General features: G+C 41.8%; 1 protein-coding gene across 10 annotated transcripts in view; it reads left to right on the top strand.

The window, feature by feature from the left end:
- Positions 1 to 18380, top strand: part of pacs2 (phosphofurin acidic cluster sorting protein 2) — a 301158-nt gene that overhangs the window by 232842 nt on the left and 49936 nt on the right. For all 10 annotated transcript variants that reach the window (XM_063052632.1, XM_063052615.1, XM_063052597.1 and 7 more), the window contains 2 exons: positions 1525 to 1629; positions 3537 to 3643. In XM_063052632.1, the coding sequence (XP_062908702.1) occupies positions 1525 to 1629; positions 3537 to 3643 (212 nt within the window). The remainder of the gene's footprint in view (positions 1 to 1524; positions 1630 to 3536; positions 3644 to 18380) is intronic.

The following is an 18380-nucleotide window of genomic DNA, read 5'->3' as shown; positions in this document are numbered from 1 at the left end:
AAATCTTCCATTTCATAACTTTAGAAATTCTAAACCATTTTCCAACCAAAGCTGAAGTGCATCCCTGTTGTAATGGAGGACATATGGTGGCTACTTTTCACCATGTACCCTCACATATAGGAACACAAGGTGGAAAACATTGGGGTGCCACGGTAGTGTCGCAATTAATGCGACGCTATTACAGCTCAGGACGTCGGAGTTCAGAGTTCAATTCCGGTATCCTTTGTAAGCAAGTTTGTACGTGGGTTTCTTCAGGGTACTCTGGTTTCCTCCCACAGTCCAAAGGTGTACTGGCTAGTGGGTTACTTAGTCATTGTGAGTTGTCCGTGTTTGGCTTGGGTTAAATTAGTGGATTGCGAGGCAGCACAGCTTGAAGGGCTGGAAGGGCCTGTTCTGCACTGTATTGCTCAAAATAAGTAAAAATATAATAAAATAAATTTAGAATAAGAGACCATTATTGAAAATTAAAGAGTCTGGAATTAAAGGGAAATTATTGGTAAGGAGATTGGTTTAGTGTAGGGGCTCCCAACCTGGGGTCTACAGATCCCTCAGTTAATGGTAAGGGTCTGTGACTTAAAAAGATTGGGAACCCCTGCTTTAATGGGGAAAGACCAGGCATAATAGGTATGGAAAGAAACTGAAACAAAGTGACACGTGTGTCATACAAATATCTGTGATTGGGCTTCAGCTATTGAGTAAATTCATAGTGGAGAAACTGCCTTATCAAAATGCAATGCTTACACACTGGTTGGTAGCAAGGTAAATAGTGTAGTTTGGACACAACCTTCTCAAATTTCTTTTTGTAACATTGTGGGTCAGGAAAAGCTGTAGCATAGTCAGATAAGTATGAGGTTATCAAAGTAAGACAAAAAATGCAACACTTAATTGTTGAAAAAGCTAGGAATAGTGGAGGTCCAAAAAGACTTGGACAGTATCTTCATGCAGGTCTCCAAAATGCAATTGTCACTTACAAAGAAAAGTGGAGTGACCAGTAGAATTGCTATCTTGCACAGCTCCAGCAACTTAGGTTCTGTCCTGACCTACTGTGCTGTTCGTGTGGCATTTGCATGTTCTCCCTGTGATTGCATGAGTTTTTCTGTGGATGCTCCAGCTTCCTTCCTATTGCCTACAACATGCAGGTGAATAAATCAATTGGCTACTGTAAATTGCCCCCTTGTGCAGCTGGGTAGTAGAACTAATGAATGTGGTGAATTTTTTTTTCACTGTAAAGTATGTAGAAAAGTATATAATGCAGGCATAAATGAATAAAGTTGTGATACTAATCAGACATCCCATTGAGTGGTTGAATGGTCTCAGAGGATTGATTGGCACATTTCAATGTTAACAAATTTGTGAACTTCCTGAGTGTATTAAATAATTACTTGTGAAACATTATAGCTGCAAACCATTCCCAAGAACCTGGATAATGGCATGGTTTTGTCTCACTCTGGGAAATCGGACTGAAAATGTGCTTGCGTTTCAGTTTTTGTATTACAATCTTTGCGTTCTCTGTTTGTGCTGCAGATCCCTCGGAAAACAGTTTATGACCAGTTAAATCACATCCTAATTTCAGATGAGCAGTTGCCAGAAAACATAATTTTGATCAATACATCAGACTGGCAGGGACAGGTATGTACCAATTTGGAGAGTATGTTTCGGCTGCATTTTACATTATGCTGCCTGTACTTTCTAACAACTAAGTGAGCGTGCTGCATTGTCTGTTAAATGAGATGCTTGTCTGCTCGGTTGGATCACTTGTAAAAATGTCTTTGCAATGCTACTTAAAGATGACACAAGTCCTCTCAGTCTCATGGCTGATATTTATCCTCAGTAACACCATGAGCTGCTAATCTGGGCATTTATTAAACTGCAGTGTCTGGCAGATCACTCTGTGCAGGTTGATTACCATGTTTCATACATTATCACTGTGCAGGATTTCAGAACATCTCCATTGGCAGTGAAGTGCTTTGGGATGTTCTGAGGAAATGAAAGCCACTGTTTAAATGCCAGGTTTTATCTTTAGATAGAGAAAGGTCAACCTATTTCCAATTTAGTGACTTTTGAGACTTAAAATGGCAAGTCTGTCTTGATATAATCAATGTCCCATTCAGTCCCATTGGAACGAGCAATCTGCCAACTTACTGCCTGTATACTAATTTTTGCTGGCAGTGCATTAATTTTCTTCCCTGAACACACTGAGTCCTTTGGTGAACAATTCCCTCCAGCATCTTGTCCAAGCCATCGCCTCTATTTGTATGCCTTAGCTGCAGGTGTTGGGGAGAAATCTGACTACAGACTACTACTCAGTTGAGTGCCAGATCCTCTAGTTTTCTACATACCTTCCAGCAAGGAATGTTGAATTATAATCAGGATCATCATTCTATTTTTTTTCCTGAATCCAAAAAATGCTGTCCAAATAGGAGATTGAACACAAGACTTTCTTTGTCTCAATGGGACACAGGCAGTGAGCTTGTCTATTAGCCATATGAACAGGCTTGTTTTAATTTTTTTGTGCTTCCCTATCTAAAAACAAGTGTGACTACCATATCAAGTTATAGAAAAAAGATCAAGGTCATAGTCGACCATGGATGTTGTGTCCTAGCTGTATAGATATGCAAGCCTGGGCAGTACAACATGGAGAGCAAGTTGTTGCCCATGCAGCAGTCTCCCCCTCTCCCTGCATCTGCTGAATCCGAAGCAACGGCAGAAATTAATACAGTTTGGCACCAGCAGCATTGCTGGAGTTGCCAGTCATCATTGAATTCAATGTAGGACTGTCTTCGGGACTCCATCTCTGGATTTTTCCCTCAGGGTTTACTCCCAAAGCCTTCACGTGAGTGGCGTAACTGCAGTGCAGCTGAGGTTTTCCTTCTCCTACATGAGCTGCCAACCAATTCTGACAAGCCCCATCTACCCTAAGCACTAGTTTTAAGGCGCCAGTGACTCGCCTTCACCCCTTCTCCTGTCAGTAAAAGCATTTCTGCTGGGTTTAGTGACTAAGCCACGCGTGAAGGCCAGGAGCTGGACTTGGTTGTCAGAGGCTATTGAAACGCATGCCATTGGGAGAATTTAATAGGTAGTGGGTGCTCGTCCCCATTACCATCCCTGGCTATAACAACCTCAAGGAACTTAATTGACTGTAACCCAATTTAAAATGGTCATGAATGCTACTGGATTATTGCAGTATCATAGCTGGTTCTCCTCTGTCCTTCATGAAAAGCTGAAAATGAATCGCTTATCTTGTCTGGCCTACATGTAATTCCACTCCCACACCGTATAATTAACTGTGAATATTGAAATGTAACCTTACATGTGTTGTCTGTTTTCCAAAAGTTTCTAAATGAATAACAGATGTCCAATTCTAATAGCTGTTGGTAAATGTGGGAAGAAACTTCCCTTCACATTCAGTCTGAAGTAGTTGTATTTTCATTAGCTCCACCTTGATGCTACCAAAGAAGTGTCCAGATTAGAGCTGAGACTGTGAAACGTGATGAGAGAATAGGATACCTGTTTAATGATACTTCACTGCCTTACAGTACGTCTCAGAGTTGCTGCAGAAACACAACCTCCCTATTGTGTGCACGTGTTCTTCTGCTGATATACAGGCAGCATTCACAACTATTGTCTCCAGGATACAACGCTTGTGAGTTCAATTTTTCTTTGTTATCATGATTATTGATTGTAATTTTGCATATGAGTTATTATACAGGTATTTGTATACTTGTGCCTGTAAAAGAACTTAGTCGCCCATCTAAAGACAAATTTGATGCGTGTACAGTTGCTTAGAGTGAAGCTGGGCTTAATAAATTTCTGCTGTTGCAGAAGTGAACATGAAGTTTAGAATGCAGAGCTCTAGGAAAAATGCATGTATTTTCAAAACAATACCTTTATAGCATTTTACATTCGTAGCTTTAAAACTCTTTGAAATCCCTCCATATCTCTTTTATTATAATCCAATTTTACATTCTCCTTTTACATTTTTCTAAACCTTTACCTAGCAAAGGTTATTTTCTGCTACTTATCTATTTAATACTGTTTTTCTATTACTGTCTTGTTTTTATCTACCGCTTTATTTAATTGCCTGAGAGGAAGCCAAACAGGGTTTCATTGTACCTATGTATAATGACAATAAAGATCATTCAATTCAATTACAGGCTGAAGGCCACACCAGACTATCTACTAATACTGACTGTATTTAACTGGGTTTAGAGCAGTATAGACACGCCTCCTTCCCAATGAGGAATTGTCAGAGTTAGTCCTTATAGCTGCCACTGGCATGTTTGATTAGCAGGCGAAACTGCTGTCTCGGGGTCAAAGGATTTTGTCACAAGCAAAATTAATTGTAATTGAAAATGAACATAAAAGCTCTGTACTATTAAAACTTCACTTTGAATGCCTCCACTTGCCAAGTATCCTTTTGTCAGAAAACATCCTATCCCAATCCACACCTGCCATCAAAGTTGGCTTTTCTTCAATTTAGAATCTCAACCCAAGGACCAGTCCTATCCTCTTCTATAATTATTTTGAAATTAATGGAATTATGATCACTAGATCAAAAGTGTTTTCCTGCACACACTTTTGTCAATGAATAAGAGATCAAGCAGATCTTCCCTAATAGGAGATCCAATTTCACACCCTCTCTAGTTGGGACACTTAACTATTAATTAAGGAAACTTTGTTGAACACATTTGACAAACAGAGTCCTAGTCGATATGTGGAAAGTTAGAAGTCACCTACTATCACAACCTTCTTTTTCTTGCAACAGTCTGCAGTATCCCTACAAATTTGCTCTTCTAAATTCTGCTAACTATTGGGCGGTCTATACTATAATTCCATTAACGTGGTCATCCCTTTCACTTTCCTCAGTTCCACCCATATAGCTTCAGTAGGCTTGCTCTCCAGTCTGTCCTGTCTGAGGATTGCTGAGAAATTTTTCTTGACTTGTAATGGCATCCCTCCCCCTTTAATTTCTCTTGCTCTATTATACTAAAAACAATGGAACCCTGGAACAATGAGCTGCCATTCCTGCTCCTGCAACCAAGTCTCACTATTGGCTACAATATCATAATTCCATACTCTAAGCTCATCTGCCTTATCTACAATATTCCTTGCATTTAACTAGAAACAAATCAGAACATTAGTTCCACCATACTCAAAATTCAAATTGCTATCATATCCTACCCTGAGATTCATTTTCCTGTGCCATTCACTGTAGAACAAATAAATATAATAGAATCAATGAAAAATTACACCAAAGAAAGATTGACAAACAACTGATGTGCAGAAGAAGAAAAACTGCGTTAATACAAAAAAAACCATTTAATTAATTTGTAATTAATAACATTGGAAAAAGTTATAGTCTTTGAATGGATTCCATAACTTTCAGAATTGAGGTGAGTGAAGTTGTTCATGCTGTTTCAGGGGCCTGTAGGTTGAAGAATATGAAAGGTTGATGCTCAACCTTTTGGTTCCTGTCTTTGTATATAGGCTTCTTATCTTATTTCATAACATCTCCACTAGCTGCACTGGCATTCTTGTTCCCACCCCTGACAAAGATATTGGTTCCCTTTCCAGATGCAAATTGTACCATTTGTACAGATCTCACCTTCCCCAGAAGAGAGCCCAATGATCCAAAAATCTGAAGCCCTCCCTCCTGCACCATCTCACTACTCATGTGTCACATATATTATCTCCCTATTTCTCTCCTCCTTCACATCTGGCATGGATAGCAATCCTGAGATCACCATCCTGAAGTTCATGTTCTTTAACTTAGCATCTAACTCCCTCAAATCACTCTGCAAAACCCGATTGCTGTTCCTGCCTCTGTCATTGGTACTGATATGGATCAGTATTACTGACTCGATCCAAGATGTCCCTGGCCCTGGCTCCAGGGAGCCAATGTACCATCCGCTAACTTGTTCTAGTCTACAAAATATCCTGCCTATTCCCTAACCAATGAATCCCCTATCAGTACTGTTCACCTCAATTTGCCCCTTTCTCTTCTGAGCCGTAGAACCAGACTCAGTTCAGAGACCTGACTGCTGCAGCTTTCCTCAGCTAGGTGCCCCCCCACCCACTTCCCTAACAGTATCCAAAACAACATATTTGTTACTGAGTGGAACAGCCACAGCATGGCTGCCTATCCCCTTTCTCTCTCCTGATGGTTACAGGTAAGTGCTCTTCACCTTAGTCGTAGCTATCTCTCTGTATCCCCTGTCAATCAAGCCCCAGCCTCTTGAATGATCTGGAATTCATTAAGTTCCAGTTCCCTAATGTGGTCTGTAAGAAGCTGCAGCAGAATGTATTTCTTGCACACGTGGTTGTCAGGGCCCCTCCTTGTCCTCTAAATGTCTTAATTAGGAGGCCTTCTAATTATTATTAAGGTGGATAAGTCTCCAGGGCCTGATGGAGTTTACCCCAGGTTATTGAACAAGGCAAGAGATGAGATTGCTGGTCCCAGGATCTTCGGGTCCTCTCTAGCCACAGGCTGATGCTGTACCTCTATTTAAGAAGGGAACAAGGGAAAGCCCTGGGAACTGTAGTCCGGTGAGTCTCTCGTCAGTTGTAGGGAAACTGCTGGAGAAAATTTTGGCATGGCATTGAGTGTGCCTTACCAATTTGTTTGAATTTTTTGACAAGATGACAAGAGAAATTGATGAGCGCAGGGCAGTGGATGTCGCCTACATGAATTTTCATAATGTGTTTGACAAAGTTAATCCAGAACTTTAAGATGCATGGTGTTCACGGCGAATTGGCTGTTTGGATTTGGAACTGGCTTGTGCATAGAAGAGGGTAGTGGTTGAAGGGATTTATTCAAGCTGGAGGTCTGTAATTAGTGATATTCTGCAGGGCTCTGTGCTGGAATCTCTGCAATTTGTGATGTATATAAATGACGAGGATGAAAATAAGTTTGTTAGTATGTTTGTGGATGATATCAAGATTGATGGAGTTCTGGATATTGTAGAAGACTGGCAAAGAATACAGTATGGTTTAGATCAGTTGCAGATGTGGGCAGAGAAATGGCAGATAGAATTTAACCCAGATAAATGTGAGATGTTGGACCTCGGTAGGGCAAATGCAAGGAGATAGTACATTGATAACGGCAAGATCCATAACAGTGTTGCTGAGCAGAGAGATCTTGGGATCCAAGTCCTTCGCTCCTTGAAAGTGGCCTCACAGGTTGATAAGGTGGTTAAGAAGACTTATGGAATGCTTGCTTTTATTAGTCAAGGCATTGAGTTCAAAAGTCAGGAGGTTATGTTGTAACTTCATAAAACTCTGGTTTGGCCACATCTGCAGTATTACCTACAGTTCTGGTCACCCCACTATAGGAAGGATGTTGAGGCTTTGTAGAGGGTGCAGAGGAGGTTTACCAGGATGTTGCCTGGTTTAGAGGCCATTTGTTATCACAAGATGCTGAATATACTAGGGTTGTTTTCTCTGGAGGTTGAGGGGATATCTGATAGAAGTTTATAAGATTATGAAAGACATAGATAGAGTGAGTAGAGAGTATCTGTTTCCCAGGGTTGAAATGTCTAATACCAGAGGGCATGCATTGAAGGTGAGTGGGAGGTAGGTTCAAAGGGGATGTGAGGGGTAAGTTTTTTACTTATAAAGTCATGGATGCCTGGTATGATAGGAGATGCAAATACATTAAGAGGCTTTTAAGAGATGCTTGGATAGCCACATGGATGCAAGGAAGATGGCGGGAATATGGACATAGTGTAGGTAGGAAGGATTAGTGTTTGTTTTTTTTTGATTTGCTTTTTAGTTGGTTTGGCACAACATTGTAGCCTGAATGGTCTGTTACTGTGCTGTGTTGTTCTGTGTTCTGTTTGCTTTGCACAACGGAATGGAGCAAGATTTGCCCATTCCTCCTTGCAAAGTTACTCAAGCTGTGCCAGGTTAGTTGGTTAATGACAGTGGACAGCAATCTTGAGGTCTTGCCAGAGATGTTCGATCATGTGGGTGGGATGTAGGAAGTCTGGAACACCTCCAGTCTCCTGGATAAACACATCTGCACCGGGCGCATTGAGCTGCAGCTCCTGCGAAAACGTATTAAGGAACTGCATTTGCAGCTTGATGACCTTCGATTCATAGGGGAGAATGAGGAGGTGATAGATTGGAGCTACAGGGAGATAATCACCCCTAGATTGCAGGAGACAGGTAACTGAGTGACTGTCAGGAAAAGAAAGTGAAATAGGTGTACTCTGCACTGACTGTGCTCAATGACATCTAAAGTTGTATACTTATCATTGAGGGGAACAGCCACAGGTGTACTCTGCACTGACTGTGTGGCCATTCCCCTCAATATTAAGTGTTCAACTTTAGATGCCGTTGAGCGGGATATGGTCTACAAATTACAAAAGGTGGTTCTTGGGAAACTGAAAGGTCTGAATGTATATAAGTCACCTGGACCAGATTGTGTACACCCCAGGGTTCTAAAAGAGGTGGCTGAAGAGATTTGGAGCCATTAGAAACATAGAGAAACTACAGCACCATACAGCCCCTTCAGCCCACAATGCTGTGCTGAACATGTACTTTCTTTATAGAAATTACCTAGGGTTACCCATAGCCCTCTATTTAGTTCCATGTACCTATAAGGAGTCTCTTAAAAGACCCTATTGTATCCATCTCCACCACCACTGCTAGCTGCCCATTCCACTCACTCACCACTCTCTGTGTAAAAAAACTTACCGCTGACATCTCTTCTGTACCTACTTCCAAGCACCTTAAAACTGTGCCCTCGTGATAGCCATTTCAGCCCTGGGAAAAAGCCTCTGACCATCGATACGATCAATGCCTCTCATCATCTTATCCACCTCTATCAGGTCACCTCTCATCCTCTGTTGCTCCAGGGAGAAAAGGCTGAGTTCACTCAACCTATTCTCATAAGGCATGCTCCCCAATCCAGGCAACATCCTTGTAAATCTCTGCACCCTTTCTATAGTTTCCACATCCTTCCTGTAGTGAGGGGACCAGAACTGAGCACAGTACTCCAAGTGGGTCTGACCAGAGTCCTAAGTAGCTGTAGCATTACCTCTCGGCCCTTAAACTCAATCCCATTGTTGATGAAGGCCAATGCACCGTATGCCGCCTTAACCATGGAGTCAACCTGCGTAGCAGCTTTGAGTGTCCTATGGCCTCGGACTCCAACATCCCTCTGATCCTCCACACTGCCAAGAGTCTTACTATTAATGCTATATTCTGCCATCATATTTGACCTACCAAAATGAACCACTTCACGCTTATCTGGGTTGTACTCCATCTGCCACTTATCAGCCCAATTTTGCATCTTATCAGTGTCCCGCTGTAACCTCTGACAGCCCTCCACACTATCCACAACACCCCCAACCTTTGTGTCATCAGCAAATTTACTAACCCATCCCTCTACTTTCTCATCCTGGTCATTTATAAAAACCACAAAGAGAAGGGGTCCCAGAACAGATCGCTGAAACACAGCACTGATCACTGACCTCCATGCAGGATATGACCCATTTACAACCACTCTTTGCCTTCTGTGGGAAAGCCAGTTCTGGATCCACAAAGCATGGTCCCCTTGGACCCCATGCCTCCTTACTTTTTTAATAAGCCTTGCATGGAGTACCTTATCAAATGCCTTGCTGAAATCCATATACACTACATCTACTGCTCTACCTTCATCAATGTGTTTAGTTACATCCTCAAAAAATTCAATCACGCTCATAAGATACGACCTGCCTTTGACAAAGTCATGCTGACTATTCCTAATCATATTATGTCTCTCCAAACGTTCATAAGTCCTGCCTCTCAGGATCTTTTCCATCAACTTACCAGCCACTGAATTAAGACTCACTGGTCTATAATTTCCTGGGCTATCTCTACTTCCTTTCTTGAATAAAGGAACAACACCTACAACCCTCCAATCCTCCGGAACCTCCCCTGTCCTCATTGATGATGCAAAGATCATTGCCAGAGGCTCAGCAATCTCCTCCCTCACCTCCCACTGGGGTATATCTCGTCCGGTCCTGGAGACTTATCCAACTTGATGCTTTCCAAAAGCTCCAACACATCCTCTTTCTTAACGTCTACATGCCCAAGCCTTTCAATCTGCTGTAAGTCATCCCTACAATCACCAAGAACCTTTTCCATAGTGAATACTGAAGCAAAGTATTCCTTAAGTACCTCAGCTATCTCCTTCGGTTCCATATACACTTTTCCACTGTCACATTTGATTGGTCCTATTCTCTCACATCTTATCCTTTGCTCTTCACATACTTGTAGAATGCCTTGGGGTTTTCTTTAATCCTGCTCGCCAAGGCCTTCTCATGGCCCCTTCTGGCTCTTCTAATTTCATTCTTAAGCTCCTTCCTGCTGGCCTTATAATCTTCTAGATCTCTATCATTACCTAGGTTTTTGAACCTTTCGTGAGCTTTTCTTCTTGACTAGATTTTCAACAGCCTTTGTACACTACGGTTCCTATACTCATTAGTAATGATCTTTCAAGAATCACTTGATTCTGGAATGGTTTTGGAAGACTGGAAAATTGCAAATGTCACTCCTCTCTTCAAGAAAGGAGAGAGGTGGAAGAACAGAAACTATAGGCCAGTTAGTCTGACCTCAGTGGTTGGGAAGATGTTGAAGTTGATTGTTAAGGATGTGGTTCTGGGGTACTTTGAGGCACATGATAAAATAGACCATAGTCAGCATGGTTCCCTCAAGGGAAATTCCTGTTTGAAAAATCTGTTAGAATTCTTTGAAGAAATAACAAGTGGGATTGACAAAGGAGAATCGGTTGATGTTGTGTTCTTGGATTTTCAGAAGAGTTTGATAAAATACCACTGATGAGGCTGCTTAGCAAGGTAAGAGCCATGGTACTACAGGAAAGATACTAGCATAGAAAAAGCAGTGGCTTCATTTCAAAAGCACTAGAATATAAAAGCAAGGATGTCATGTTGAGGCTTTATAAAGCACTGGAGAGGCCTCACTTGGAGTACTGTGAGCAGTTTTGAATCTCTTAGAAAGGAAGTGCTGACACTGGAGAGGGTTCAAAGGAGGTTCACAAAAATGATTCCAGGATTGAACGTCTTGGCATATGAACAGCGTTTGATGGCTCTGGGCTTAGAATTCAGAAGAGTGAGGGGTGACCTAATTGAAACCTATCGAATGGTGAAAGGCCTTGATCAAGTGGATGTGGAGATGATGTTTCCTATGGTGGGGGAGTCTAGGACCAGATGACACAGCCTCAGAATAGAGGAGCAACCTTTTAGAATGGAGATGAGGAGGAATTCCTTTAGCTAGGAAGTGGTGAATCTGGAAATCGTTACCACAAGTGGCTGTGGAGGCCAAGTCTTTATGTATATTTAAGGCAGAGGTTGACAGATTCTTGATTGGTCAAGGAGGGAAGGCAGAAGATAGGGGCTGAGAGGAAAAATGGATCAGTCATGATGAAATGGCCTAATTCTGCTCCTTTATCTCATGGTCTTATGCTATATCCTCCATACTCTACAGTAGGGATGGTATTACCTAGCTGATGCACAGCATTAAATATATGTCACACGTATCACATAGTATTGAGGCCAAAAAAGTTCCACTTTAGTCTCATCCGACTAAAGGCCTTCTTGCACATTTTTATATCATCTTCAATATGAAGCTTTGAAAATTTTTTACAGATAAGAATATACATTTTTTTAGGCAGGACTTCTTCCTTGCCACTCATAAATATTATTTTCGTTCAAGGCCTTAGAGTACTTTATCTCCATTTGCAGCTACTGACTTCTGCAAATCACTCAGTGTGACTGTTGGCATCTCAGCAGCCTCACTTACAATAGCCATTCTTCTCCTGTGACTAAGTTTAGAGGGGCAGCCTGACCTAGGCAATGTGGCTGGTTTCATATTCTACCACTTTTCATGCTGGACGGTACTGAGCTCCAAGGCATGTTTAGTGCCTTTGAAATGGAATAGTACTCTTCCCCATATTTCTGCTTTTTTATTATAATTTCCCTGACTTTTGGCTTCATTTTGGTTTAGTGTGTTAGACCTTACAAAGAGAGGGGTATTTATTCTTACGAATTATTTGAAAACAGCTAACGTAGAAACATAGAAGCATAGAAAACCTACAGCACAATACAGGCCCTTCGGCCCACAATGCTGTGCCGAACATGTACTTACTTTAGAAATTACCTAGGGTTACCCATAGCCCTCTATTTTTCTAAGCTCCATGTACCTAACCAGGAATCTCTTAAAATATCCTATTTTGATCAATTTTCTACATCACACATTGGGTGAGTTGGTAAGGTAATACAGTATATTGCACCTGAGGAATGTTAGGAAAGGGGATGAATACTTTTTCAGCCCCACAGTTTTTTTTTCAATTTTGGTAAATCTTTGACATCTTTTGGAATTTTTTTTTGTTTTGACATGATGCACAATGTTTTGTAGATTACCTTAAATAATCCTATTTCAATACATTTTAAATTTAGAAAATGGGACAGTAAAATGTGGAAATAGTTGTGGGGGCTGAATACCTTTGCAAGACACTGTAGATGTAACCAAATAACTTGCATATAGCAAGCTTCGACTAGCAACAATGACCCAATGAGTGTTTTGGTGGTGAAGGGTAAATATTGGCGCGGAAGTTATATGGTCTTTATTTGTATCCTCCTTTTATGGTGGATAGTGGTAAGACTTGCTGATATAGTGGTGCAGCTGCCCTTCATTGATGTACTAAAATATCAGGCTGAATTATGTAATTGGGTCTGTCACGTGTTGCTTGAACGCATGCTGTCACCACGCTCTGATAAAGCGTGATATTCCTAGGTTGTGCCCAGGCAGGTAGAAAAGCCACAGGGAATTGATACAGTTATAGTAATAATGCAAGTGATAGTTTGGAGGCAAAACCTGTTTGGTTAGAATTGAGGAACAAAGCGGGGCTGTTAAATTGCAGAATCTAATATTCTGCCCTGTCTCTCTCTATCTTTAAGTTGATCTCTAAGTTACGTTGTGTCACTGTATATCTGCACTGATGGCTAAGCATTGCTAAATGGAGCATTTAGTGTATTTTCAGCTTTGCTCTATTTTGGCTGGCATACCGTTAGTTCAGTTGAACTTAATAGAAAACTTAAAGAGCCCGTTGTCTAGGGTTTGGCGTGCATTTGGGCTGGTAAGAGCGGCATGCTTACACCACCTACAGGCTGCAAATGAGAAGAAAGTATGAGCTATAAGAAGCAGGATTAGAGTGCCATGATTCAATGATTGTCAGTAGTTTCAACTATTTTTCTCAGTTACTGCTGCCCAAAATATGGACGTTGCCATTTCCCCTGTGGAGTGGGGTGATGGAGGTGGTCTGGGCCTGTCAACTGTGCAGGAGTGACATTTCACATTGAATTACTGACAGTGAGTGAGCTTTAAAATAGCTTTGCAACATGGTATTTAAAAATGTATAACTTTTAAATACTATGTAAAATGTATAAGATCGTTGATTTTTTTTGATGCACTGTTGTCAGGTCTTTGATGTTTGGTTGAAGTCACTTATCTCCTCAGTGAACCCTTGCCACTAGTTTCTCTGGACGGCCTCCTTGCCTCCTGTGGGCAAAGGACATTCCCCTTCCTTTCCACCACAGGCAGCCCTGCACTGAGGCTGCTTAAGCATATTGCTTGGACCTTGTGGGAGAGTATTAAATTAGAGCAGGGAAAAATACAAGAGCATTAGGTAGGAACTAGAGAGAGTTAATTGGGAACAGCTGTTTTTCTGCAAGTCCACTCCTAACCTGTGGAAGGTGTTTGAAGACCAAGAGTACAGGACAGGTATGTTCCAGTCAGAAGGAAGGACAAGGATGGCAAGGTAAGAGAACCTTGGATGTTGAGAGAGGTGATGAATTTAGTCAAGAAGAGAAGTATGTAAAGCTTCAGAAGCTAGAATGAAACCGAACCCTTGAGGATTATAAAGAAGCCTGAAAAGAACTCGGGAAAGGAATTGGGAAATCCAGGTGTGGCTATGGAAAAAAAACCTTGGCAAGTAGGATTAAAGTGAATCCCAAGGCAGTCTGTACATACGCTAAGAGTAAGAGGATGACTAGGGAGAGGGTAGGATAAAGGAGGGGGTAGTGTTGGGTATCTTAAAGAGCATTAAAATGGATCAGTCTGCAGGGCCTGATGGGATATACCCCAGGTTATTGAGAGAGTCAAGAGAATAGATTGCTGGGACCTTTACCAACATCTTTGTGTCCTCTCTAGCCACAGACAAGGTCCCAGAGGACAGAAGAGTGACTGATGTTCTATTATTCAAGAAGGAAATCATAGAGAAGTAAAGCACAGAAACAGGGCCTTTGGCAATCTAGTCCATGCCAAAATGATTTAAACTGCCTACTCCTAGCAACCTGCACCAGGGCCATAGCCCTCTATACCCTGACTATCCATGTACCTATCCAAACTTAACTTAAATCTTGAAATCTAGCTCGCATGCACCAATTGTGCTGGCAGCTCATTCCATACTCCCACGACCTTCTAAGTGAAGAAGTTTCCCCTCCTGTTGCACTTAAACTTCTCACCTTTCACCTTTAACCAATTACCTTTGTTTGTAATCCCACTCAACTTCAGTGGAAAAAGCTTGCTTGCATTAACCTTATCTATACCCCTCATAATTTTGTATACCTTAATGAATCTCCTCTTCATCGTCTACATTCTAAAGAATACAGTCCTAACCTATTCAATCTTTCTTTATAACTCAGGTCCTCCAGACCTGGCACATCCTTGTAAATTTTTTTCTGTACTTGTTCAACCTTATTTCCATCTTTCCTGTAGGCAAGTGACCAGAATTGCACACAATACTCCAAATTAGGCCTCACCAACGTCTTCAACAACTTCAACATGCTACCTCCTGTACTCAATACATTAATCTATGAAGGCCAATGTGCCAAATGCTTTCTTTATGACCCTACCTACCTGTGATGCCACTTTCAAAGAATTAAGGACCTAAATTCCCAGATCCCTTTGTTCTACCACACTCCTCAGTGTTCATTGTATAAAACCTACCTTGGTTAGTCCTACCGAAAGTGCAAGACCTCACATTTGTCTGCATTGATTTCCATCTGCCATTTTTTAGTCTATTTTTCCAGCTGATACCATTTTCTCTGCATGCCATGATAGCCTTCCTCACTGTCTACTCCATCCCTATCTTGGTGTCATCTGCAAATTTGCTGATCAAATTAACCACATTATCATCCAGATCATTGATATAGATGACAAACAACAAAGGACCCAGCGCTAATTCCTGCAGCACTCCACTAGTCACAGGCCTCCAGTCAGAGAGGCACCTTCTACTACCACTCTCTGGTTTCTCCCACAAGGCCAACGTTTAATCCAATTTGCTACCTTTTCCAGAATGCCAGGTGCCTGAACTTTTTTGACCAACCTCCCATGGTGTACGTTGTCAAATGCCTTGGTAAAGTCCACGTAGACAACATCTACTGCCTTGTCTTCATCAACTTTCCTGGTAAAACTTCCTTGAAAAGCTCTTTAAGATTGGTTAGACATCACCTATCATGAACAAAGCCATGCTGACTATCCTTAATCAGACCATGTCTATTCAAATACTTAGATATCCAGTCTCTTCAAATACCTTCCAGTAACTTTCCCACAACTGATGTCAGACTCATCAGCCTATAATTTCCCCTTTTATTTGCTTGGAACCTTTTTAAACAGTGGAACAACATTGGCTATCCTCCAATCCACTGGTACCTCTCCCATTACTAAGGATGATTTAAATGTTCTCTGTTAGGGGCCCAGCAATTTTTGCACTTGCCTCCTGTAGAATCCAAAGGAAATTCTGTCAGCCCTGGGGATTTATCCATCTTGACTTGCCTCGGGATAGCAAATACCTACTCCTCTAATATGCACAGAATCCATGAAGTTGATGCTGCTTTGCCTCACTTCTATAGACTCTGTGTCCATCTCTGCTTAATTCAGAGCAACCAGTGCTGCTGCTGCTTGACAATGTGAAGAATCCCAGTAATGACATAAAAAACAGTGGTAACCTGATTTAGCTGCACTGTCTACTGTGATGCTGTGTTTTGGCTCTGTGTGACAAATTGCTCTTCATAGCCTTGTTGGAGCCCATAAATAATGTCCAGGCATTTTGCCCAAGACAAGAATTGGATAGTTTGATATGTAGCTATTTTTGACTTGTGTAATGAGGGGCATTGACTGAAATCAACACCAAGTCTGCAACAAGTTAACTTGTTCTTTGAGCCAAGCACAGAGGATGCATACAAGGAGGAACTTGGACTTCCACACTTACACTCGTAACTATTTTAGATTTGAGCTGCTTAATGCAGCCCCAGATTCGGCTCACCTGTTGTTGAAATCCCCATTATTAAGGAACTCTTCCAGCATAAATCTGACCATCCTCTCTTCACTCGAACGTGTTGAAATTCTCCTTCCTACAATATCATTTACACTTGATCTATTCAATCTTCACATGGGTCCTCATAACTTTCTGATTAAACATTATAGAAACATAGAAACATAGAAAACTGTGGAACTCTACTTGTCACCAGCAGCCAATTCAGAAAGGCTCCCTATACTCCCACTCTTTGCCTCCTGCCAATCAGCCAATGCTCTATCCATTTGAGTATCTTTCCTGAAATACCATGGGCTCTTATCTTGTTAAGCAAGCTTCATGTGCAGCATCTTATCAAACGCCTTCTGATAATCCAAGTTTACAACACCACTGACCCTCCTCTGTCTCATTATTTACATAGAAACATAGAAACATAGAAAATAGGTGCAGGAGTAGGCCATTTGGCCCTTCGAGCCTGCACTGCCATTTATTATGATCATGGCTGATCATCCAACTCAGAACCCTGCCCCAGCCTTCCCTCCATACCCCCTGACCCCTGTAGCCACAAGGGCCATATCTAACTCCCTCTTAAATATAGCCAATGAACTGGCCTCAACTGTTTCCTGTGGCAGAGAATTCCACAGATTCACCACTCTCTGTGTGAAGAAGTTTTTCCTAATCTCGGTCCTAAAAGGCTTCCCCTCTATCCTCAAACTGTGGCCCCTCGTTCTGGACTTCCCCAACATTGGGAACAATCTTCCTGCATCTAGCCCGTCCAATCCCTTTAGGATTTTATACGTTTCAATCAGATCCCCCCTCAATCTTCTAAATTCCAATGAGTACAAGCCCCGTTCATCCAGTCTTTCTTCATGTGAAAGTCCTGCCATCCCAGGAATCAATCTGGTGAACCTTCTTTGTACTCCCTCTATGGCAAGGATGTCTTTCCTCAGATTAGGGGACCAAAACTGCACACAATACTCCAGGTGTGGTCTCACCAAGGCCTTGTACAACTGCAGTAGTACCTCCCTGCTCCTGTACTCGAATCCTCTTGCTATAAATGCCAGCATACCATTTGCCTCTTTCACCGCCTGCTGTACCTGCATGCCCACTTTCAATGACTGGTGTATAATGACACCCAGGTCTCATTGCACCTCCCCTTTTCCTAATTGGCCACCATTCAGATAATCTGTTTTCCTATTTTTGCCACCAAAGTGGATAACTTCACATTTATCCACATTAAATTGCATCTGCCATGAATTTGCCCACTCACCCAACCTATCCAAGTCACCCTGCATCCTCCTCACAGCTAACACTGCCACCCAGCTTCGTGTCATCCGCAAACTTGGAGATGCTGCATTTAATTCCCTCATCCAAGTCATTAATATATATTGTAAACAACTGGGGTCCCAGCACTGAGCCTTGCGGTACCCCACTAGTCACCGCCTGCCATTCTGAAAAGGTCCCGTTTATTCCCACTCTTTGCTTCCTGTCTGCTAACCAATTCTCCACCCACACCAATACCTTACCCCCAATACCGTGTGCTTTAAGTTTGCACACTAATCTCCTGTGTGGGACCTTGTCAAAAGCCTTTTGAAAATCCAAATATACCACATCCACTGGTTCTCCCCTATCCACTCTACTAGTTACATCCTCAAAAAATTCTATGAGATTCGTCAGACATGATTTTCCTTTCACAAATCCATGCTGACTTTGTCCGATGATTTCACCGCTTTTCAAATGTGCTGTTATCACATCCTTGATAACTGACTCCAGCAGTTTCCCCACCACCGACGTTAGGCTAACCGGTCTATAATTCCCTGGTTTCTCTCTCCCTCCTTTTTTAAAAAGTGGAGTTACATTAGCCACCCTCCAATCCTCAGGAACTAGTCTAGAATCTAACGAGTTTTGAAAAATTATCACTAATGCATCCACTATTTCTTGGGATACTTCCTTAAGCACTCTAGGATTATCTTGATTTAAATATGTTCGTCCTTTAAGGATTAGCATAACTTATCTCATCCTTATCTCAGTGATCTATTTTCTCGGCCCAAAACCTTGACTA

The sequence above is a fragment of the Mobula hypostoma genome, chromosome 1 (assembly GCF_963921235.1).
Source record: "Mobula hypostoma chromosome 1, sMobHyp1.1, whole genome shotgun sequence".
In the NCBI taxonomy this organism is placed as follows: domain Eukaryota; kingdom Metazoa; phylum Chordata; class Chondrichthyes; order Myliobatiformes; family Myliobatidae; genus Mobula; species Mobula hypostoma.
Note: the sequence above shows the minus strand (reverse complement) of the source record. Positions and strands in the feature narration are given on the sequence as shown.